The 23,996-nt window shown below is 43.4% G+C and overlaps 1 protein-coding gene across 3 annotated transcripts in view; it reads left to right on the top strand.

Moving 5' to 3' along the window:
• LOC139918325 (putative uncharacterized protein MYH16) overlaps positions 1 to 23,996 on the top strand; it is a 43,148-nt gene that overhangs the window by 10,521 nt on the left and 8,631 nt on the right. For 2 of the 3 annotated variants that reach the window (XM_078290688.1, XM_071907645.2), the window contains 9 exons: positions 5,289 to 5,516; positions 7,723 to 7,827; positions 8,959 to 9,045; positions 9,664 to 9,809; positions 10,758 to 10,848; positions 17,550 to 17,606; positions 22,055 to 22,141; positions 22,334 to 22,579; positions 23,284 to 23,401. In XM_078290688.1, coding sequence (XP_078146814.1) covers positions 5,289 to 5,516; positions 7,723 to 7,827; positions 8,959 to 9,045; positions 9,664 to 9,809; positions 10,758 to 10,848; positions 17,550 to 17,606; positions 22,055 to 22,141; positions 22,334 to 22,579; positions 23,284 to 23,401 — 1,165 coding nt within the window. Of the gene's footprint in view, positions 1 to 2,238; positions 2,927 to 5,288; positions 5,517 to 7,722; positions 7,828 to 8,958; positions 9,046 to 9,663; positions 9,810 to 10,757; positions 10,849 to 17,549; positions 17,607 to 22,054; positions 22,142 to 22,333; positions 22,580 to 23,283; positions 23,402 to 23,996 lie in introns of those variants that run through there. The other variant, XM_078290687.1, reaches the window with a different exon arrangement.

Here is a 23,996-nt window from a genome sequence, read left to right as displayed (position 1 = left end):
AACACCAGTGAGGACATAAAATTGGCTTGCCTCAGGTAATATAAAAGGCACTGAACATATTTTAATGCAGGTAATTTATGTTAAAGTTTATTTAATTTTTAGTGTTTTGAGGACATGGTGTGAGAGCGGCAAAAGTGCCGTTTTTACCAAAATTATCAAATTAAAGCGCTTCAAAAAACTGAACCAGGCAGTAACAGATTTAAAGATTTGAACTAGACTTCAGTATTGTTCCTCGTGTAAAGTCAGTCAAAAGATACTTAGATTTTTTGGCTTCAAGCCTTAGAGTTGGTAAAATAATGCAAATCCATAATCAGACAGGATTTCCTATATTCATATTGGAATCGGTGGCATATCTCGGTGGTTCTCAACCTGGGGGTCGGGACCCCACCAGGGGGTCGCAAGATAATTTTGGGGGGTAGCGAGCTGACTCATGGGATAGGAAAAAACATATTTCTACTATACAAATTTATTACCATGTCTATTTTTTCAAATTTTTCTCTAATTTTTGCTTTTCCCCTGTGAAATACTGAATAGTTTTCAGCCTCTAGGCCTCCTCTGATAATGAATCAAATGAAATGACCTGAAAAGGGAAAATCATTCTCTGGGTTGAACTGTTCACCACCATATGCAGCCTGTTATGGAGGGTTGTGAGTAGGTATTACTTTGTTTTAAGGGGTCACAAGCCAAAAAGGTGGAGAACCGCTGGTATATCTGCTTCACTGGCAGCCTTGGTGTCAGATATGAGAGTGTTGGTGTTGGACATGAGTGGTGTCTGGAGAGGCAGTCTGGGCACGCCAAGTGCCTCTGGCTTCTCCAGTTCATGTAGGAGTTACTGGACAGCCATGAACAGATCTCTCTGTGCTGCCTCTCCGCACAAGAATCCAGACCACATTGTCAAAATAAAACAAATTGAATTCTCAGAAATCTATTGTTTTAACATGGTTTTTTTTGGTGGTTTGATGTCTGCCACGGCCCAGTGGCATTGGCAGAGTGCTTATCCTCGCGGATACATAGCTGTGTCCAGTTCTGGTCATTTTTAGACGCAGTGCTTTTCTAGCTTTGTGTAATTTAGAAAGGTCAGGCTGCATTGCCAGAGTGTTGTGGAGCCTTTGGTTCACAATCAGAATCACTTTTGGATGATTCCTCCATCCACAAATATGTTGTGTCTATGATAGAGCAGACTTCCGTGCACATGCATCATGCACATTGTCACTTTTCTGTACATATGGTATCTCCATATGGAGTTATTCATAAAGTGGAGAGCTAGTAATACATGTATCCAAACCTGCACGTTCTGTATCTCCAGCTGTAAAATGAATATATCTGGAAGGTGTATAGTATATTTTTTATAACACACATCTACATGCCTAGACACTTTATGTATATTTGTATGGCCCTCTGTAGACCTGTTAATGTGAATACAAGCACATTTTTTTGTTACATATTGCATATAAATTGATATTTTTATAATTTTTTCACTTATTTCATACTGAACATATTTCACTTTTTTGTGGCTCAGTAAGTTCTACTGCTACTACTCTTCAATCTCTTCATACAGTAATCCATACTTTTTTCATACCTTAATTCATACATTTCTCATACAGTGTTGAAATTGCCAGCTGCGTACATTTACGTAAATGCACCCCATTGGCTCTATTCATATTCTATTTTTCTTTGTTGTATCCCATTACTGTTTGCTGCTGCAATGGCTCGATTTCCCCATGAGGATCATTAAAGGTTCCTCTTACTACTCATTCCATCATGGATCCTTGCCTGATGTTTACCCTAGATAGGGAAATGCTTAGTCTAGTCTTTGTGGGTCTCGGTGGCTCCATTCAAGAAAATCATCCGCACTTGAATCTAAAGCACAATATGCCTCGTTGTTCCTGCTAAGATGAATGCCGTGGCATTGTGGGGGCCATGTGGGCGTGGGCACACAAGACATTCATGTCAATTATAACGTAGACAGAGAGAAGAATAGGCATTTCTGACTGTGGAATACGGCCCTTGTTTTCTTGTCTTTGTGCGGTGGGGCTGAGGGCTTTGATGGTGCAGCTGAGTTTTCTGTGGAGGAACAACGCAACGTTAGAGGCTTTTCTCGTGACCTGACATCCTACACCGACCACCGTCCCTCCGGGAGACCTTTGGATCCCCCGAAACTGGGGAGAGACACCTGTTTCTGGAGGAGGAGGAGAGGGGAGAGGGGAGAGGAGAGGCGGTTGTTGCTGTGGTAAAGCGCAGTCTAAGAGTGGACCGAGCGGTGACTAGCTGCATAGGGTTACTGTACATAACAGGCAGCAGCATAGTAGGCAATGGGAAGGCTTGGGAGAACATAGGGACGGATGTTTGGATTTCAGTAGCGTACTGAAACGAAAAGGAGGGGAATGGTTGATTGAGAGGACAGAAAGAGCAAGAGAGGGAGGAAAAAAAACAGGAAGGTTGAGAGAGAGGATTGGAAGCTGACAGGTTAAGGAGTCTGAGGGAGGCAAAGGAAAGGTGTGCAGAGCTCCAAGTGTGCTGCGAGAGAGAGGATCTGTTGGGAGTGTGCCGACTGGAGGTGAATTACTGCCGAAACCCACCTGGAACAACCTGAACAGCTGTCAGCCAACCCAGTGAAGAGCCAGAGCAGTGAAGTCCGTCTGCAGTAGCTGCAAGTCTCTCATCAAACTGAAGCACGATCAGAGGCAAGCTGCCAGGCAAGTTGTTACATTGCCGTTCAACTGAAGCGTGCAAAGCAAGACTGTGTGTGTAGTTCAGGGAAATTCTAATGGAGGTGATGTCTGCGAGGCGCCGGCAGCGTTGCCACTCCCTCTCTGATGACTATGAAGAGGCCAATGGGAGCCAGGCGGATCCTGGACCGGAACCAGAACCAGAGGAACTGGACTGGGATAGCTACAGCGTCACACTGGAGCACAGATTAGCAGCTGTGGGTAATTCCTTCTGGAGTGTGTGTGTGTGTGTGTGTGTGTGGTAGATTAAAGCAATAAGCCCCGCGAGGCCGTGGTTTACAGTGATTTTAGAACAGAACTGTTCTAAAATCACTGTAAACCACGGCCTTGCGGGGCTTATTGCTTTTATAAAACGGTTACTACATATACCTGGCAAGGTTTCATAAAATAAACACACAGCAACAAAAAAATGCAATAATTTATTGATAACAAATAATCATTCTTCCGCCAAGCAATGTAGTTCTTCAGCGACATTTAGCAGAATGGTTGCCAAGCAACACACAGACGCAGACACAGACAATTTGTTTGGCGCAGTAATACTGATGTGATGCGGTCACAGGTGTGTGTTTATAGAGTTTTCTCTCTAGAGTTTTATATTTTAAAACGGCTTCGAACGCAGCTCAGCCAATCATAATCAAGGACCGGAACTATCCATTTTATAAAAGAGTTTTAGTGACACAAGAATGTCTAAATAAGTTAGTTAAACCTCAGTGGTTAAAGCCAAAGAGCCACAGTTTTTCAGAGTGCAAGTTAGCTAACTGACAAACTTGAAGAAGGAACCCTAACCCTATAAATGACTTTGTTTCTCATTCATTCATGACCATGGCATTCATTATGTTGGAAGGTCAGCAGCTAGCTAACTAGCTTACCTAGCTATAGGCTAGTATGGCTAGTTTGAACTCGGACGGTCAGCTAGGCTAACTAGCTAACCTAGATAACTATGGTTAGAATTCAGGTAGACTTCATAATATTAGCTTCCTTCTCTCTTACCTCTTGCATTTTTCACTGGGCTTCGTTACTTAGAAAAACTGTTCTTTGTCTCCGCCCATTGAGGTTTAACTCAACCAAATGAGATTATTTCTGCCTCCAGAGCAGCTCTGCTCAAGAAATGGTTGTAATAACTAAAACTCTGATCTGCGTGTGCATGTGCATATGTAGACACAGGCATATGCGTGTACTTGTACGTGTGTGTCTCCACTGTTGAAGCGGTGAATGAACCTGCCATACATGCATACCTGTTCACACCTGCTCAACAGTTGCAAGGTGAAAGGGTTAAAAGGTGCAAACAGCTTGAGCAGAATGAGAAGCGAGACAATTGTAGAGAAGAGATTTGAAAAAGGCAGGGGAAGAGCCCAAGCCAAGCACTTTTATGGAAATAAATGCAGATGGAAATGTGGTTGTGCGATCATTTCACAAATGCCCACATATTTGGGTATGTTATTAGCCCGTTCCAAATGCCTTGCCCATGATGACTGGCCCATAAGAAAATAAGAGCAACCGGAGCAAGCTCTCACAATCAGGCCTTTTCAGTCCTGTTATGGATGGTGGCAGTTGACAAAGTGATCTGCTGTTTGGTAGAACTTGCTTATCAAGTCCACACTGTACGTCACTGTGTTGCCTCTTCTGTCATATATTAAAGAAAGGCAGGCTAACAAGGGAAGGTTTTCTTTGCTTCTTACTGGAGGGAGGATAAGTTCCAGCTTGTGGCATAACCTGCGGTAAGATCGTCTTTGTGTCAACTAATTGTCTCTACCTTTGCTTTAGCCTCTTTCCTTTTCTTATTCTTTCATTCATCTAATCCCTTCCATTTCAATTTGATCCTTTAATCTTTTGCTGATTCTTTCAGTTTCCCTTTACCCCATTTGACCTCCTTTTCTTTCTTTTAATTATCTCCTTTCAAAAAACATATTTACATATCGGTTCAAGATATGGTCAGATAAAATGACACAATAATAATATCTGTGGGGAAACTGGTTTGTTGCAGCAGTAAATAGTAATAGGAGACAGCAGAGAAAATAGGCTACATTATAAATACGAATAGAGCAGGAGATGTTTAAACATAATGCAACCAATGATTACGATGCTATAATATATTATTATTATTATTATCATTGACTTTATTTGTAAAGCATCTTTTCAAGAACAGAGTTTACAAAGTGCTTTACAGAGCATAAAAAGACAATATAAAAACAAGAGATTACTTTAAAAATTTACATAATTAGTCAATGAATAAGAACAAAGAATTAAAGCAATTTAATGAAAATGTTTTTTGAAGAAGTGATATAAAAGATTGAACTGATTATGTTAGCCTTGGCAGTAGTAGAAATATAGTAGAAATATATGAATGAAAAATATGAAATATGATTTACAGCATGTGCAAAATAACAACATTAGAACATACAGGAAAAACAAAAAAAATGAATGAAAAATATGTACAGTGGCATATGAAATTCTATTTATATATGCAATAAACAAGTAAAAAAACTATGAGAATATGAGTAAAATATGCATGAACAGGTCTACAGAACTTTATATATCTGTGTGTACTCTGACCTCCAGGAGCAGGAGAGCGCCCAGGCGTCCGAGCAGCGCTGTGCCCAGCTGGAGAAGGCCCGGCGCGGGCTGGAGCTGCAGGTGTCGGGCCTGTCTGAGCGTCTGGAGGAGGAGGAGGCCTGCTCAGCTCAGCTGGCCCTGCACCGGGACAGGCTGGAGGCCGAGTGCGGCAGCCTCAGGCGGGACCTGGACGAACTGGACGGCGCCCTGACCGCTACTGAGAGGGACAAACAGGTAAGGACACTCACTGTAGGAGGCTACTGGAACTTATGATGTCTTATATTGGATGCCTTATACTCTCTCTATTCTGGATACACAGATTGGGCACATTGACTCCTAAAGGCCTTAAAGAGGAACTAAACCCCAAACCCAAATGTGTGTGCATGCTACTGAAATTGCCATCTGCTATTGGCTGATCCTTGGTACCAGGTGATGTCACCACCTGTTCTACTCTATAGAATGTGACATCACGTGGCACCAAGGATCAGCCAATAGCAGATGGCAATTTCAGTAGCATGCTTTTTACTATTAGATGTCAGGCTTTACACACATTTGGGTTTGGGGTTTAGTTACACTTTAATGAGGAGTTCGACATTAGACCTTTTTTTGTAAATTGGCACCCTATCTGTCATTTTCTTTATTAGTGCTGTATTACTACTATTGGAGAGTTTTCTATACTTCCCTTTGGTGTTACATTTCCCTACAACCTACAGGATATTTTATAAACATTGACAGAGGTGCCTCTAAAAGCTAGTGTATATGACAGCTAGTTAGCCTGATTCCATGATGGAATACAAACTATTGGAGGGAATATGATGTTTATATATTTTCATATAAACTGTGTTTTTGTATTGTATTTTTATATATTTTTGTAAATGTTATGTATGTCTATATCATTGTATTTAAATCTAACTCTAACTGACTTTCCACTAGGGTTTATGGATTTTTAAGATGGCGATTCTCTGTTGTTTGTAGTAAGTCACTGTACTAAGTCACTTCTTTATTCAATTCTTCATTTGATGAAGTAAAGACCACAGAGTGCGTCTGGAGTAGGGTAACATTTGATTTGGACCAATGTTGAGACTCAACTATCAGGTGACAAAAAGTCAAAGTTCAAGAAAGTGTTACGTCCCTTTTTCCACCTCTCTGCAGACTATGTAACCCTAACCTGACCCAATTTCTAACCCTAAGATTAACCCTAACCCATACATTAAATATCTATAGACTACTTTTCTTTTTAGTGGCACATTATGGCCACTTGATAGTTGAGTTTCAGCATTGGACTTTCCAAATACAGTGTGAGTCGCTGCAGGGAATGCGAGTCTGCCTAAGTTTGACCTACTTCTGCATCATACATTTCAGGTCACAGTTTAATGCCTTTCCATTGATTCCACTTGAACTCTGGAAGGAGACGAGGCTTTCTGTGCCGTGATGAAGCACTGTCTCCTCCCTGCAGACGGCGACAGGCAGAAGCTGCGTTGACATCTCCATTACAGCCCCTCAGCTGCCCCCTTTATCTATTTAACTGAGGTGTATTAAAGGATTAAGATGCTATCTTTGCGCAGGAATGCCAAAGGAATGCACTGTACTCACAACATTGCCTGTGCCAGTGGAAAAAAAGGGTACAGGATGGTGTCGATTTACCCCGCTGCAAATTTACATTGATTCATTCGATGTGGGTTGTGTTTTTAGGAACGTGAATTTGGTGGCACATCCTCTAGCGATGTGAATACTTTGGTCCAATGTGGTAAAGGTATTGTAAGCGGAGATTGTGAGGGGAATCCGGTGCAGTAGATGCAGCAAGACCGGACTTGCTTGGTAGTACAGTTGACACAGGGCTTTAAGAAAACTGACGTGACCTTATTAACGTTTGTGGCATATTGTCATAACAGTTATTATGGGTGGACATGATGTGTTTGATCGGAATTCATTCGTCTGTCTGTCATGCAGATATTGGAGATATTTCTCATCCGTTTTCAAAACTGTTGTGAAGCCGCTCCCGCTGAAGTGAGATCACCATATACTGTTGATCTTCCCTTCTTTCTTCTCCATCCCACTCCGCTGGCTCCCATTTGCAGCTCCGACGGCTTCTAAACTTCCACACTCGTCTCATTAGGTCCCGATGTCTAAAATAGGGACCAGGATACCACATGCATATGCAAGGCTTTGATGTCCATAAGAACGAGTCAAAATAATGACATCTGTTTTCGTCATGAAAGGAGATAATTGTTTTACGGTGTGGCCGCACAGCCGTACAGATTGGACCCGCTGTTTTCACAAGACATCATGGCTGTTTCCCCAAGAGGGAAACATTTACCACAGTGAGAGGGGCATAATTCTGCATATATGTGGGGGGAAACATGCATTTTATGATACTTTCATGCTGCATGATATACATTCATATCTCTCTCTCTCTCTCACTCTCTCCTTCTCTCTCTAGTCGTCAGACAGTGAGGTGAGGAAGCTGTCGGAGGAGCTTTTCCAGAAGGACGAGGCGGTGCAGAAGCTCCAGAAGGAGAAGGAGCATCTGGTGGAGCTCAGCCAGGTGAGACGAGTGTTGTAAAGGTCAAAGGTCACGGTAACTGATTTTAAGGGTCAAATCCCGGTCCAGTAAAGTCGGGATATGCTGAGGGAGTTTAGGGGCATTCTAGGATGCTTTGAAGATGTGAATGAACAAAAATCAACTATATTTTCATGTATTTGTCCTTTAAACACCCTATCATCATATAACGTGCATCAGTTTGACAACTTACTATGATGTATAGTATGAATTCACCTCATAATGATTCATGTCAGGCTAAAAACGTGTTTAAATTGAGTTTAGGTGGCTTTACCCTCCACTACATTCCTGCTTCTGTGTCTTGCTGTATGTGATGTAGCTTTGGGTTTCATTTGTGATTGTGTATTGATGTAATTGATAGGTTTGTCCCATTTGTTAAAGCACGGAGAGATGTCTTGCTTGCTGCTTGACGGAGAATGAAACATAAGTCAAGGAAAATAGAACCATATGGCCTGTGGACCTGCCAAAACTGGCACTTATGATGAATGTGCTCCCCATCTACACAGTGGACACACACAGGCGCGCACACACACACACATACTCCGCTTCGAAAACGAAAGAAATCTTAACCCCCTACAACCTCATCATACTCTATGGCGGCTATAAGAGGCCCTGTTCTGTAATGTCTGCCAGATGCTTTGACCAACAGTAGCAGTCTGCTTCCCAATGTAATCTGTGGGAACAATTTAGCATCAAGCCTCATTATCTTCCTACTGTTTGCTGAACGTGTCTTAGATTATGGATTGAGTCTGGAATACAAAGAGAAGATTGTAAAATTAAAAAAAAGAAAACACAAGATGGATCCAAACTTGTTACTGGGATCACAGAAACCCTTACAGCTGCTTCAGTTAGTTTACTCACACAGTGTTGTCACGCTTTGTTTGACGTTCCGACGCTTTTGTTCCCAACTGATGGAAAGAGAGGGAGAAAATCTCCGATCAGCCGGATCAAACGGGAGACGACTCTTGACATTTTCTCTCCAACCAAACAAATGAGCTCCAATCTTCCCCAAGAGCAATGTGGCAGGCAGATGGATGTGAGGCAATGCGGTGGAGGATTAGTGATGCAGGGACACATCTGCAGCCCAGGCTCAGCCATCTTGTTTCTCCACCGCAGCAGGCCATTGAGGACTTGCAGAGTGAGGAGGAGAAGGTGAACCTGCTGACCAAGGAGAGAGCCAAGCTACAGATGCTAGCTGAAGATGTAAATATATATATATTTGTTGTTCATTTATTGTATATATGTTGACTCCTATATTATCTTAAACATAGTATCCAATAGGGTTAGACCAATATGGGTTTTTGAAGGATTGAAGGTCCTGAAAGCTATTCATTTGTGTGGATATTCAATATCTTTAAATTTGACCATTTTCATGCCACAAATTCAAACACAAAAAGTGTTCAGTGTTTCCCCCAGAAGTGTATTCTTATCAGTGTGGAAAATCTTCTGAAACAGCATTTAGACCATCGTGGGACACTAAAACTCTCCATTGTAAACCAGGATAATAATAATAATAATGATAATGCATGCAAACCTGTGTGGAATCTGATAAAATTGTTATGATAAATATGTAATATGTCAATCTATAATATGTCAATCAAACTGCATCATATCCATCATATTAGAGTTGGACACTGACTAGAGACAATATCTGATTTTCAATAAAAGGCCAATATCGGCCCCATGTCTCAGTCTAACCCTAGTATCCAACAGAAGCACATGTGCTGCACTGATTTCATACTGTAGCATTTATACTGTAGCATTGCATTGCGCTCATTGCATAGTAATTGATCTATTTTTCTTTCCTTTCTTGTGTTTCAGCTGGAGTACCAGCTGGATCAGGAGCGGCGGCAGCGCGGCGAGCTGGAGAAGAGCAGGAGGAAGCTGGAGGGCGACAGCAGATCCACCCTGGAGAGCCTGGGAGAGATGGAGAGGATGAGGAGCGGCCTGGAGGACTTGATCAAAAAGTCAGTCCAAGACACCATTAAGTTCTGAATCGTTCAAAACAGATGGCAGGGAGATGTCTTAAAGCTGCACTAGGCACAATTTTTACGTAAAAATACACCTGTTGTATCAGCCAAAATCCCTAAGTAGGGCTGCAACATAGAAGAGCGTCCCATCCTATCTAAGTTTGATACTACTTAGTATGATGTATACTATACATTTACCTCATACATATTTATGCCAGCCAAAAAAGGTGGGTAAACTCTATTCTGCAAACAAAAAGGTGGGTAAATTTTAGATTGGTTAACCCCCTCTTCATCTACCTGTAGGAATAGAGCAAGTGAACATATCTTCAACACATACAGAAGACTGAGCTGTCTATGGATGTTCTTAGGAATTCAGAACTCTGTGCTACATGCCCCGCTCACATTTCATTAACACCTAGGAAACAGAAAAAAAAACACACAACACTGACGTACAGTACATCAAAAAGTTCTTGATGTTTTCATGTGACGCTCCTGACTTGAAGCAGAAGAGCTTGGACTATAACATGATATGTGCTTCAAAGTCCCGTTATCTACGCTTTGAGGTGTACGGCCCCCCAGGCATTCAGTAACGTCCCGACATGTTGGTATCTGCCCCCGGTAATATGAGAGCAAATGGAGGCAATCACTGTACTTTACCTTGCAGCAAGACTCAGCTGCAGACAAGAGGCAACTGTCAGAGGGAACACACACATCCACGCACACACACACACGCAGCACACACCAATTGCTGAACAATAACTTTATAAAGTCAAAACTTGTTCAGCTGCATGACACTCTTTCACGCTGAACATTAATGAAACGAGTGACTCACCCTGTTGCTAAGGTGTTCTGTTGTCTCAAACAGTCCACACTGGCAAAGAAAATGAAATCTGTCACTCAACTCTCTCTCTCTCTCTCTCTCTCTCTCTCTCTCTCTCTTTGAAGGAGAGACCTGGAGATCTGCAGTACCAGCTCCAAGCTAGAAGCAGAAGAGGCCCTCAACATTGGACTGCAGAGGAAGAGCAAGGAGCTGCAGGTCAGACGCTGCTGTTTGTCTGTGCGCACACAAGTGGTCTCCAACCATGTGTCACTGAGAGCTGTGTGTATGCAGGTTGTCATTCCAGCCAAACACTACAGCAGCTAATTTCACGGATTAATGGAAAAATCCCCCCTAAAACACTTTAACTCTGTTAAAAATCAGCTATTGGCAATGCATCTTGTATTTCTGGGACCAGTTTGTTGTTTGGTGGTGATTTTTTCTTATTCCAGTGAATAACTGGCTAAACGTAGATGTGACATCATTAGCAGTAAATGTCAGGTCTTGTCAGCACTCAAAAAAAAACTCACTCTATTGCTCTTACTATCACTGTCGCTATTGCCCTCCACCTACAGGTAAAACCCACAGCTGAATGCAAGAAGTTCAGGCCCGTTCTCTGGGGGTTGTTGAAAGGCATTCTGGGAAATGTAGGAGATCACTAACTGAAGTAGAAGTAGAAGAGGCAGGTTGAGGGAAAGTGGGTACACCAAAAAAGTAAATTACAACACAAAATAACTCCTGCAATGCATTATACATCACAAATTGATGATATATAACAGTGTAGCAGTATATGAGGGTGGATTTTCCTTTAACACACTCAACCAGAGGGAAGGAACTAACCAGTGACCTTAATTATATAATATTTGGTTGGAATGATAACTTGCATACACCTGGCTCTTGATGGGACATGGTTGGAGACCACTGGGGTAGAGGAACAGTAAGGGGGCTCAGCTTTAGCTTACAGAACATTGGAGAGACGCATTCCTACCTTTCAACAGAGCTGCTGGGCTCTGCGCTGTGATTGGACCAGTCACTTCACAGTTGCCTGCCTGTCAGGAGATGGTTAAAACACACCGCCTACATCCAAACTGATAACCATCTCCTGCCTCCCTCCTATGGTGTGAATGGGGGGGATTGGAGTCAGTCATTCCCTCCTCTTATATGGTTGTTAACCCTTTGCACATCCTCCAATATGGAAGTTTCCACCCAAAGGGACCTGTTGCTTTTGGAATATGTGACCAATGCTTGAATAGTGTGCTTTATCTCACTGATACCCATATCATTGCTGCCATTGTACTATGCCTACTAATGCCATAATTTCATGACCAACTCATGTTGATATCAACCACTCCTTCTAGGCATTTTACAACTGACAAACACATGAAACACTATGCATGTTTCATTCTAGTATGATGTCAGTAACTGAGAGGGCAGCTGCTTCTTAAAGGAGGGGTATCATTTGCTTTTTCAGCAATTTTATATAATTACCTGGTGTCTATAAAATACATCTGTTTTTTCCAGTAAAAATCATTTAGTTATAGCTTTAGCTATTCACTTCCCACCTACGAGAAAATAGGTTGTTTTACATAAGCAGCTTCTTATGCTAATGAGCTACTGCTCTGATCGGCTGGCCATTCTGGAAGGCCCGCCCTCCTCTTAGTGCTGATTGGTCGATTTCAGACAGTCTAGTGTCTACATAGACACTGGAGCAAAATCTGACTGGCTTGTACAAGGGGGCGTGTTTTATAGTTGGTGACTGTGGGGAAATGGCATAGTAATATGATTCCATTTTTTTACTGTGATTACTTCACACCTCCAAGTACCAAAATCACCATAAATACTAAGAATTGCCACATACTAGGATACCCCCCCTTTAAGATATTAATATGTGACTACAATAGGATTTAAGTCATTTTGATATTTAATTTAAAGTGGCAATCTACAACATATTCATATAAATAACTAATCACCAATTAATATAACACAATAGTGATCCAACCTATAGCCGGTTCATGAAAGCTTTTATATTTGCTGTTCTAAACACCCGGTGTCTGGTAGGACTTTTCCCGGGAAAAATCTTCTGGCCCATAGGAAGTGATGTGTTTTACATTTCCTGTTTGTTTGGAATAAACAGAAGAAGAACTGGGTAGTTAGCATGAGCAGCGATAGCCACCATGGCTGAACAGACAGAGCGCCAAAGATGGAGACAAAAAAAAAAATATCTAGAATTACCTCTTTAAATTCCTTGTAGCACATAATCATCTTCTAATGAGAAGATTAAGACTGTGTTAGTGAGTGTTAGCTGTTTTGATTCTGTTGGCTTTATGCTCTATTTACTGTGTTGAGCCTGCCTCTGCACAGCAATTTAAACAGCCATGGGAAATGAGGAGGAAAGTGAAGTTTATACTGAGGCTTTTACCGTAAATCTGTGTCATCAGTGCGATCGAATCAAACAAGCCTGAGAGCTTTTATCTGTGCCACTGGTGCATGCTGCAGATAATGTGTTTTGTCTGTCTGTCTGCCCTTGTTGGAGGGAAGGAGATGAGTAGAGAGAGAGAGAGAGAGAGGGAGCGAGAGAGAGAGAGAGAGAGAGACGGCGTGCTTGTAAAGTTCAGGTAGTGCTCCTCAGCCCCGCCGATGCCTCTGGGAGCCTGATGTTTCATCCAGAGGTTTGTCAGGGGGAAAATAAAGAGCGTCTTTGTCCGTCCGCCGCCTCTGATTGGACAAGTGAAAGGCGATCCGTGGGTCTGCGAGGGTGGACATGTTTTCACATTTACTGTAGCTTTGGCATTCTCCCTATCTCACAATGAGGCCTTTATGTGTGTGTGTGTGTGTGTGTGTGTGTGTATGTGTGTGTGTGGACGTTCGGTTGGGACTCCTCTCCTCCTACTACTGATAAAGATGCAGGTGGACAGATGGGCCGGCCGATTGGACCGTCCGTCTTGTCTGTCGCCCACTTGCGTCTGGTTTTGATATAAAGGTCACATGAATACGTCCACATACTGAGCGGACTCAATGAGATAGCTTTGTGTATCTTTTATGATGAAGCCGCCTCCCCCCCCCCCTCTGTAGTGCGCTGTAATTCAAAGCAGCAGGGTTGAAGGGAGTACGCCGGGGGTTGCGGGGCCTGCAGTCCCATGAGTTACTTCTTCTTACAACGGCCCCCACGCTCTTAGAGGTTTTATTACACGGCCGTAAAGCAGTTACGCACCGCCGCGGCGCTGTAAAGGGCTCGCCACGATCTGAGGAGATAAAGCTCAGCTCTTGCCCCGCTGTCTGTTTACGCCAGATGTTTCTCTGGAGATGTGAGGTCAGATCGTGCTGTGGTGGTCGTCGTCGTTGCGTTCGGATGGCGCTTTTTCATGCAGTTTTCACGATTTTGTTTTCAAATGTACTATGACTCAGGATGAGAATAATGTTCTTTGTAATGTTTTGCAAATAAATGGAGAATGAATTTGAAGAATAAGTCCTGACAGGTAGGACCAACATGATCTCATATAAAGTTGTGAAATGGACACAAATTATGTGAAGATTAGGTTCCTCCATAACAAATTAGATTATGTGACAATAACATGACTTGGACATGGCATTTTCAGCTAAAGGTTGGCTAACAGTTAAGATTAGGCAACTAAAACAACTTGGTTAAGGTTAGGAAAAGGCTTTGGTCATGGTTAAATAAGAAAAATTTTAGCTACAAATTCAAACTTGACTCACGGTAGAAATTTCATTTGAACAAGCTGGGAATTGAACCTTAGTCGTCGGCATTGAAGACAAACACATCCTCCCATCCACCATGCTACTTCAATGTGAGACTAGTTCCTGTTTATAGTCATGCCTCCTTCACATAACTGTTTCATGCTGGGAACAAGGAATTTTAACACTTTACGTGCCACCAACACTGAACAGTCACAATGCTGGACCCTGACTGGCCGACAACAGCAGCTCTTCTAATTCAGATGAGCTCAACCTGCTGAGCGGAGGCTTTCCAGTTCAAATGCTGCAAACTGGCCTGATTAGAAGGATTTCAGCAATTCTTTAGTGAGGGGAGCCAATCAGGAGCGAGTCCAGTTGTGATGCGTTGACTGGAGTCAAAACTGCCTGTAAAAAAGGGATCCATTTTTGAAAATACAATAAATTTCAAATTTAACCAAAAATCACATTTAAACAACGTCTTCATTAAACATCTTTGATCGCATAAACAGAGGAAAACTTGAATTCCTATAACAGAGCCCCTTTAAAACGCCTTGACCATGTTGCAGAGTTATGTGCAGCCGATTCCACCGCCCCTCCCTCTGTCTCACTGTGCACCTGTGCTGAAAAGACGTCCCGTAATTCACGTAATAGTGGACACCGCTGATTTGACCTCGCGTCCTCACCTGCGAGGCTTCGATGAGGTAAAGAGCCCTCAGTCAACAGGCCCTGTCATCGCCCGGCCATCCCCCCCCCCGAGCCAATCAAACAGCCGGGTCTCGCGGTTGCCGCTGGAAGCCGCGCGCTGCCATCTGAAGGCGTTTAAAAGAACAAAGGGCTCGGATTCCAGCGAGAAGTCCCGAATTATCCCTGCATATGCGGACAGTATGGCCGGGATCGCGTCAATGGGGGGGGGTCCGAAACGATCTGCGTTGGACGCAGAGGCGAGGCCGTGCGATCGGGCCCTGTGTGCGAGCCAGCGGCGTTCCCCGATTGTTTGGCCCGCGCTCTTGTTTTCCCCTCCGCTGGGGGGGCTCACAGGATATGACTGCCCACGCCGCCCAGTATCCCCTCAGACACAAGGAGCGGGGAGACATCAGCGACGAGGCAACAACATCTGATTGCAATTTATGGACAATTATTATGGTTTTCGGAGTGCAGCGGAAAAAAAGAAAGCTAAAACTTTAAGCACATACAATTACGGAGATCAAACCCTCCACCAGTTCTCAGTAATGATGGGCTAATTTTGTTATTTCCCTGCCTGCCTCTAAGTGTGCTCCTAAGAGGAAAATATGGGATCATCGAGAATACAATCAATTTTATGCAAAAGTGTGCAAAAGTGAGCCTGTTTATGAATCAATAAAGCTCTCTGCTGCTCTCTCAATGCTTTTAAAGTGTTTTTAGTCCCAAACATCTTAACACTGTTAGTGTGCTATGTTTTCTACAATTGTATTACTTCCACAATATTTATTTTGAGGCTGGTTTGAGGCTGTGGAAAGTGGAAATCTAACAAGAAACAGATATGTGAGTGGGGAACTGTGTGTGTGCCTCTGTGTGTGTGCGTGTGTGTGTGTGTGTGTGTGTGTGTGTGTGTGTGTGTGTGTGTGTGTGTGTGTGTTGGAAAAGACAGAGAGGCCGTGCATGCACAAGGGGGTGTGGACAGTAAAATGCCTTAGGGGATCAACAGAGTGAAGCTGTGTGTGTCTGTGAGTGTGTGTGTCTGTGAGTGTGTGTGTGTGTGTGTGTGTGTGTGGGACAGTCAGTCAGTCAGTCAGTTGGGCTGCTGCTGCCTCACCATGGCTGTACTCTCTACAGAGGTCCTGCGCTGGCATGTGAGTTTTCCTTATTTTATTGCACTCTCTCTCTTTTTGTGTCTTCTTCTTTTAGCTTTAACTGCTGGGAAAAAAAGGAAAAGTTTATGTTGTTTGTATTAGACTGTTAAGATGGCTGAGCCCACCTATGGGGCATTTTTTAAGGCATGTAGATGAACTCCCCTTGCATTGACAAGCTGTTTAAATCGCTATCGAATCAAAGATGGTGCAGCTGCAAGATGATCCCAGTCTAGACTTGGTGCGTGTGTGTTTATTTTGCCTGAAAATGTCTTATTGTGGAGTATTTGGGGAGCTTTCTGTGCCGTATAGCCGCTGAATGAGCTGCACCACATCAGTAAAGGGTCGGTGTTATTACAGTGAATGGCCCGGGGCTACACGCCATGTCAGACACACTTCCTGACACCGAGACATGATAGAGCCGGAGATAGCGCGCACAACATGACACGACTTGGAAGGATGCGGCCATGTTGGGAAATTGATGTCAAAAAGGACAAAAAGGGATTGAGTTGTGATGAGGGGAATTCACTGTGGTCGATCTGTGTGTATACTGTTTCTAAAACAAGACGTTGTTGTGAAGGTTGGAGGCAGAATATGGCAAAAGTTTATGATGAGCGTTTAGTTTTGCAGTAGCTACAGAAACGGTGATGTATTGTGCAGTATCATTTTACCAAGGAGTTTCATGTGTAAAAAAAACAGGGGTTGGGACCCAGAGTCAGAGAGTGTGTGTGTGTGTGTGGGGTTGGGTGTGTGGGCGGGGGGTGGGGGGGTTCGGACAGATTCCCACATGACAAATCTAATTTTACGTTTTCACTATCATTAGACTAGATTTCACAAGCCTGCTTGCCAGAAAGGACAGAATGTCTCATTTTGGGTTATGGTCTTAAAAATGTTTAAGAATTCATTTTTCGTGTATCATTTTAAACACACTGTATATTCAGATCATGATGCTGCTTGGTAATGCATGACTGAATTTCAGCCAGGGATACAAAAGCAAGAAAAAGAAAAAAGTTCCTAGAATGTCATGAAAATGGCGAGGATGCTTTTTTGCCCTGCTGACCGGACATAGCAGACCCAGCCCTGGGTCAGAATACAGATAATGACGGTGGCTATAGACATTCTTGCTCTAAATTGCTACCTGAGGAAAAAAAGCCAGTGGCATGCCAGAGCCCGAGAGAAAGGCGAGTGTGTGGGACGGCCTCACCGCACAACTGCTGCCCTGAAATAGCAAACACACTGGAGAGGTGACGCCCCATTTGTTCTGTGTCAGAATGATCTACTTGGCTTGTCGAATCTCTGCAGATAACGGCTCTAACGACTGATATTCTAGTCACATTTCAGTGAAAGTGTTATTTATTTGCATATATTTCATACATTTCTGTTGTCTTTTTCTCTGTGCAGGCCCGCATCGAGGAGCTGGAGGAGGAGCTGGATGCAGAGCGGGCCATGAGAGGCAAGGTACAGTATACCTACCCACAAGACACCTCTAATGAAGCCTCTCCACTGCAGATGCAGGGGCGGACTTAGTGATTTTGGGGGCCCTGGGCAAAGGCAAGCATGGGGCCCCCTGAATCCCCCCTTTCCCTTTTTAATCCATCCTTTCCATACATTACCTTCAAATTGGGCACTTTTTTTTTGTTTTTCCCGCCCCATGGGTAGCTTTACTTATTTTTTTATTTTTTTTTACTTCTCTCTTGGAAAATGACCTTAAAGACCCCATGAAACATCAAGATTGAAATCATTTATTGTAACAAGAAGAGGGGTACGTTTCTTTTAAATTGATTAAAAATAAGTTTACATTAGTTCTATTTGTGGGGCCCTCTGGCTGCCGGGGCCCAAAGCAGTCGCCTACCTTTGCCTAATGGGTAAGACCACACCTGATGCAATGAAGCGTACCTGAGCCTTCAGTCTGTCTGTCAGGCTGCAGGGGTGATTGGAGGAAGCCAAGGAACTCTGGGATGAGCTTGGCACCGCCGTTAATGTAGCTGTAAGAGTTTGTGGATTGAAAGCGAAGGAAAAGTGGAGCGATGGAGGGATGTGAAGGAGAAGGAAAAAAAAAAAAAGATGGCTGATCCGCTGCCAGTCGGTGGGGTACAGTCGCTTGGTGCCGCGCCTCTGGTCACCCCAAACTATCTGCACCTGTGATAATAAACCAAAGGGGGGGGAGACCTTGTGTTTCTGATTAACATACAGGGCAACCCCAGAGGCGGAGAGGGAGCCCCCACATCCTTTTTCCCCCCTCTTTCTTATTTCTTATTTCCCGATCTTTCTCTCTCTCTCCTGCCCACACACACACACACACACACACACACACACACACACACACACACACACACCAATACACCTTCTGGTTCTTGTAATCCCCTTCGCCTTGCTCCCTAGAAGCATAATGGAAGGACAGACCTTTCTTTTTTCCATCCCTTCCTTTTCACCGCAGCCAAGTTGCCAAGATGTATTCTTTGTAATGTAAAAAAGCTTAAAGCTGGGGGCCTGGTTCATATAAAGCTAATCTAGCGAGGTGGGCGCTTTAACTGCTTGTTGTTTCAAACGAGACTCACTTAAAGAACGTGTGTGTTTAAGCCGCGGAACCCAGTCGCCCCCCTCCCCCCCTCAAGACCGAGTGCAGTTTCCATGTTACAGTAAGTAGAGGCAGAAACGGAAAGGTGCATATTTCACCCTGCTGAATAGAATGACAGCAGGCCCAGAGGGTGTGTTTTGCACACTTCTCCCCGCTCTGGGTGGTATTCCTAATGGTGCTGCAGGTCTCCCTCCCACCTCCAAGCCCACAGAGTGGTAGGGGGAGACAGGCAGGGACACGCCGGGACCTTTATCTGTCCCGCAGCCTTTGCCTCGTCTTCGTGGAAGCTCAAATACAACATACCGCCGCCGCAGACAGGCTCGCTATTGTTAGGCTCTGCTCCTCGGGTCGCGCAGGGGGAGATAGCATCAGGAGATAGAGGCTGACAGACAGCACTATTTTCCACGGGATCTTCTCCCAATTGGAATGCCAGCCGGTCTTACACACACACACAAACACACACACATGTATGTATACAGTGTGAGTGTACTCACACTCACTCAGGCGCAGACCTTCTGTACTTTTACACTCTCGGTATGTATGTAAATTCAGTCTGTATGGTATGTAAAAGCACCAGGATTCGACTGGTATGGATTTTTGAAGGCAGGTACGAATATTTTTAGACTTAAGTTGCCTCTGAAACAGCATTTAGACCATCATGGGACACTAAAACTCTCCATTGAAACCCAGGCTAATGAAATTCTTTTAGGTGCATTAGCAGCTCCTTTTAAAGGAATAGTTCATCCCAAAATGAAAATTCAGTCATTTAACTCAACTCTATGTCAGTTGAAGCTCCACGGAAGTAGGTATGAAAACCAAACACAGAGTTGGCCCCCGTAGTTCCATTTTACACTTCTTCCTAATTGTTAATGCGGCCATGTTTTTACAGCTGCAAAAAAAACATAAAATGTCCATCAAATCCATCAAACAACTAATCCAAGTGGTAGCCGAACAATTGGCACTGTGGGTCCAGAATTCCAATATTGACCTCATTATCTCCTGTATTTTCTTCATTGACAATGCTTTGTTTGAGAACGCGCCAGCAATTAGGTCCATTCTGCGTGCACTTTAATAGTTTGGACAGGGACTAACTTGGTGTGTATTCACTGTTTGGGCAAAATTCAGTGGAGTTTCCACTGACATGGAGGTGAGTGGTTAATGACCGAATTTTCATTTTGGGGTGAACTATTCCTTTAAGGCAGGGTGACCCACTCCACCTAATCAACTGTAAGGGAAACTCTGGGATACATCAGGCCTTTTAAATGAAGAATTAATTTACAAAAAACAAAGTTGAACAATTAAATGAATAAATTGAATGTGCAAAGAAAATCACTGTAGCTGTGTTCAGGAGAGAGGGATGAGTGACCTCCATCATGTCGGAGGTAGACACCACTGGCTGGCTGACATGCTATATTTAATAAAAGCCCAATATATTGGTCTAACCCTAAAAAGCACATATGTGAACGTACAATGGCATGTGTGCGCAGACTGAACAGAAACACACTCCTACTCCTTCACGCTCTCGTGCAAAAACAGATGAATCTCCCCACTTTTTTCAGAGCACTGACCCGCCGTTCAGCATCTGAATGGAGAGTGTTGCGTGGGGTGTCGGGTGGTGCTGATCCGGAGGAGCTGTTGACTCAGTCAGTGGTGTGGAGGAGAGCGATGAGTGAGCTGAGTGCTCCGGTGTTAACCCTTCACACACAGGGTAGGGGGGTGGATTAAGGTTGAAGGATGTGACTTTCAAAGCAGACTCCAACTCTGCAGGTTTTTGGAGAGTGAGGTGGGGGCTGGAAAGGGTGGGGGGGTCTGAAAGAACAGACTCCCTCCGGCCCCCTCAGGTTTCACTGAGTATCATCTGTTTTCCCTTGTGTTCCCTTGCCTGAGGCGCATTGACGACTCATTGCCGCTATCAGGGGGGCCTGGGACTGCGGCTTTTACAGACCAGGTCCCCGACATCTACGGCTGTCTGTAAAAACAGCTGTAAAAGACCGATGCACAAACAACAAGTGCTTTTAACTAGGCAGAGCGCTGGCTGTTTGTGCGTTTAATGGCGCAGCGTTACAGACTGGTAAAACCTCTCCATGTGTGCTTCGTCCACGTCGGAGCGTGAGAATGCCTCCGAGCTTCATTGTCATTCACAAATTGCTGTTTCTGGAGCTTGTGATATTTTGGTTGGTGCATTTATTATGCAACAGATATGTTTAGTGTTCCTTTTGTAATGCCTGGTTCAGTTTGATGAATGATATAAGCTATCAAATTGTGTTATGTTCGACTGTTCATATCAGGGTTCAATACTATTGGATTGAAGCTGCCAATAGTCAATATTCAGTATCCATAAATTTAACCATGTTCATACTAAAAATGCTGAAATGAAGTGTTTCTCTCAAAATTGTATTCTTGTCAGGGTGGAAAGGCCTCTGAAACAGCACTAAAACTTTTAATTTAAATCCAGCATAATAATCACTAAAACTACTACTACTGCGACTGCTACTACTACTACTACTATTAATAATAATAATGTATATGTAATACTACATATAATACATAATAACGTGTTTGGAATCTGATCAAAATGTTGCATTAGAATCAGTTCAGGTTAAGGGCTTCCAATAGACAACAAGTGTAGTATTGATCAATTCTACAATAAATATATAATCAAGCAAACTACATCATATCCATCTTATTGGAGGTGGACGTCATAACTGGACGGTATCCGATTTTCAATAAAAGGCAAGTCTCTGCTAAATCCTCCATGCAATTTAAATGAAAAGCCAGCATCACATCAACAAGAGCGAGATGTAAAACACATCCGCATGGTTCCACCCTGCAGGTTATCTAGCTGTGAACAGAGCTCTGGATAACATGCGCAGGAAACAGAAGCTCACAGATAATATTTGGACTATGTGACAGGAGCTAACCCTTGCAGCGCTCTGATTGGCTGCCTGCTACTCTCCTGACCTCTGATCTCTGGAAAGATCACTTCCTATTGTTGGCTGTCAGTCACGCTGTGATCCCCTGATGGTTAAATATCCTGTGCTGGGAATTACTTTAGGGCCAGGATGGACAGATACTCACTGTCCACTAAAATACTTTTATGAATGATAAACCAGGAAAAGTACACTTCTATTACTATTTTAGGCCATCTAGCAGAGGAAGGTTATACATTAATGTGATTACAGATGAGGAATGATCTGACTTTGATAATGTCTTTCATGGACAGAGAATCACTTGGGATTTGTTTAGCAATTTTACACTCTAGGATCAATATCAATATTTATCAATACTGATCTCCATCATTGTTCTTGAATGTCCGTGTGTTTGGCAGGTGGAGAAGCAGAGAGCAGATTTAACCAGAGAACTGGATGATCTCACTGACCGACTGGAGGAGGCTGGAGGTGTTACGGCCTCACAGGTAAACTAGTTATGCATGCGCACACACACACACACACACACGCCTTACATTCTTAGATATACCTTAAAGCTGCACTAGTTGAGATTTGTATGTAAAAAAAAACCTGTCTTATCGTCATGAATCACAAAGCGGGGCTGCAACATAGCAGCTTTAAATTCAAGCCTCTAAATACAGCCTGTGTACCATTAACAGATGGAGGTGAACAAGAAGCGGGAGGCGGAGCTCCAGCGTCTGAGGCGGGACCTTGAGGAGTCCTCTGTCCAGTCGGAAGCGCTGGCTGCGTCGCTAAGGAAACGGCACGGCGACGCGATGGCGGAGCTGGGGGAGCAGTGCGAGGGTCTGCAGCGGACCAGGGCCAAGCTGGAGAAGGAGAAGCAGAACCTGAGGATGGAGGTGGAGGACCTGGCCGCTTCCCTGGACACGCTGCAGAAGGCCAAGGTTAGAAAGCTCTGAGGAATCAAGTAGTGAGGTTTATAACCAGTCAACTGGGTCAACTTTGACTCTCACAAACTATTTCCTTTCTGATCAGTGAATATTGTTGTAGGGTTATGTGCCTTTTCCGGGGACAAAGCTGTCTTTTATAGAGTACATATGCTAGAGTATGTATTTCTAGTATACAGTGATGCAAGAACACAAAGGCCGGTGAACTTTGACAACAAATTATGATTTTTATTTCCTCTTTTCAGGATATTTTTTTTTTACATTTTTCTTGCCTTGAAGCATCAAATGAAAACCTGTTAAATTAAAGAGTCTTTTGCCTTTGATTTAGATATAGTAACCAGCAAAATCAAAGTAAAAATGAAAGGTTATGAAACAAAAGGCTACTCAAAAACATCTAGGTTGCATTATAATCGGGGGTTGTAATTGTGTAAAGATTTAACTAATCATATATCATTCCAAAGCACAAAGCTAATTTGCCTTCACCTGAAATCAGGCTATTTCCCTTGATTCATTATTGGAAGAAGCCTTGGGGCTGCAGATATTCATTATCTCACAAGAAAACGCATTGATCATGTAGCTCATCCTGCGACCCCCTCCCTATAGAGCCCCAAGTTGAGATGCACTGCTGTAATATCATCTCTGCTGGTGTGTGTGTGTGTGTGTGTGTGTGTGTGTGTGTGTGTGTGTGTGTGGCTCTGCAGGCATCCACAGACAGCCAGCTGAAGAAGCTGGAGGAGCAGCTGTCGGACGCCCACAGCAGAGGAGACGACCTGCAGAGGGCGCTCACAGAGGTCAACGTGGCCAAGAACAGACTCACAGGTACACAGATGCACTCAGGCAGTTACATTAAGTCAGCACATTCTATGAGAGAGAGAGAGAGAGAGAGAGAGAGAGGGTTTAGCAGCATATTAGTGATTCGAAAGATGATTTTGTGATTGGTTATTTGGATAAATATTAAGACCATCCCTTAAAATCCTCAATGTGATGTTGTAATTTTATTTGTATTGATGTGTACTATTTCTAACCAACAGTAATGATTCAAAATACTATGCTGTGATTGGTTAATTGGACTAGGGTCCACCTGTGTAGTGGTTCTTTTGTCCTGTCCGCCAAAAGCTCAGCAGTAAAGTGCTGTGTATTGCAAGGCAGTGTGCATGGAATCTCTCCTTTCTATTCAGATCTTACAGTATAACATGACCCATATTTGCCCATCCAGTGCAGATCAATGGGGAAACAGACACAGATTTGATCGTAACTTACTGGAAAAGGAATCATTTACAGTCTGTTTAGTAGATAGAGTCTTCCAGTGTTAGTGGAATGGCCTCAAATGTCCTTGCAACCTGCAGAAAATATTTTCTATGAAGTCCAGTTGGCACAAAGCCTTTTTGAATGTTATAATGTACATGATATAATC

Source organism: Centroberyx gerrardi, chromosome 20 (genome assembly GCF_048128805.1).
Source record: "Centroberyx gerrardi isolate f3 chromosome 20, fCenGer3.hap1.cur.20231027, whole genome shotgun sequence".
In the NCBI taxonomy this organism is placed as follows: Eukaryota; Metazoa; Chordata; class Actinopteri; order Beryciformes; family Berycidae; genus Centroberyx; species Centroberyx gerrardi.
This window is presented reverse-complemented; position numbering and strand designations above follow the sequence as displayed.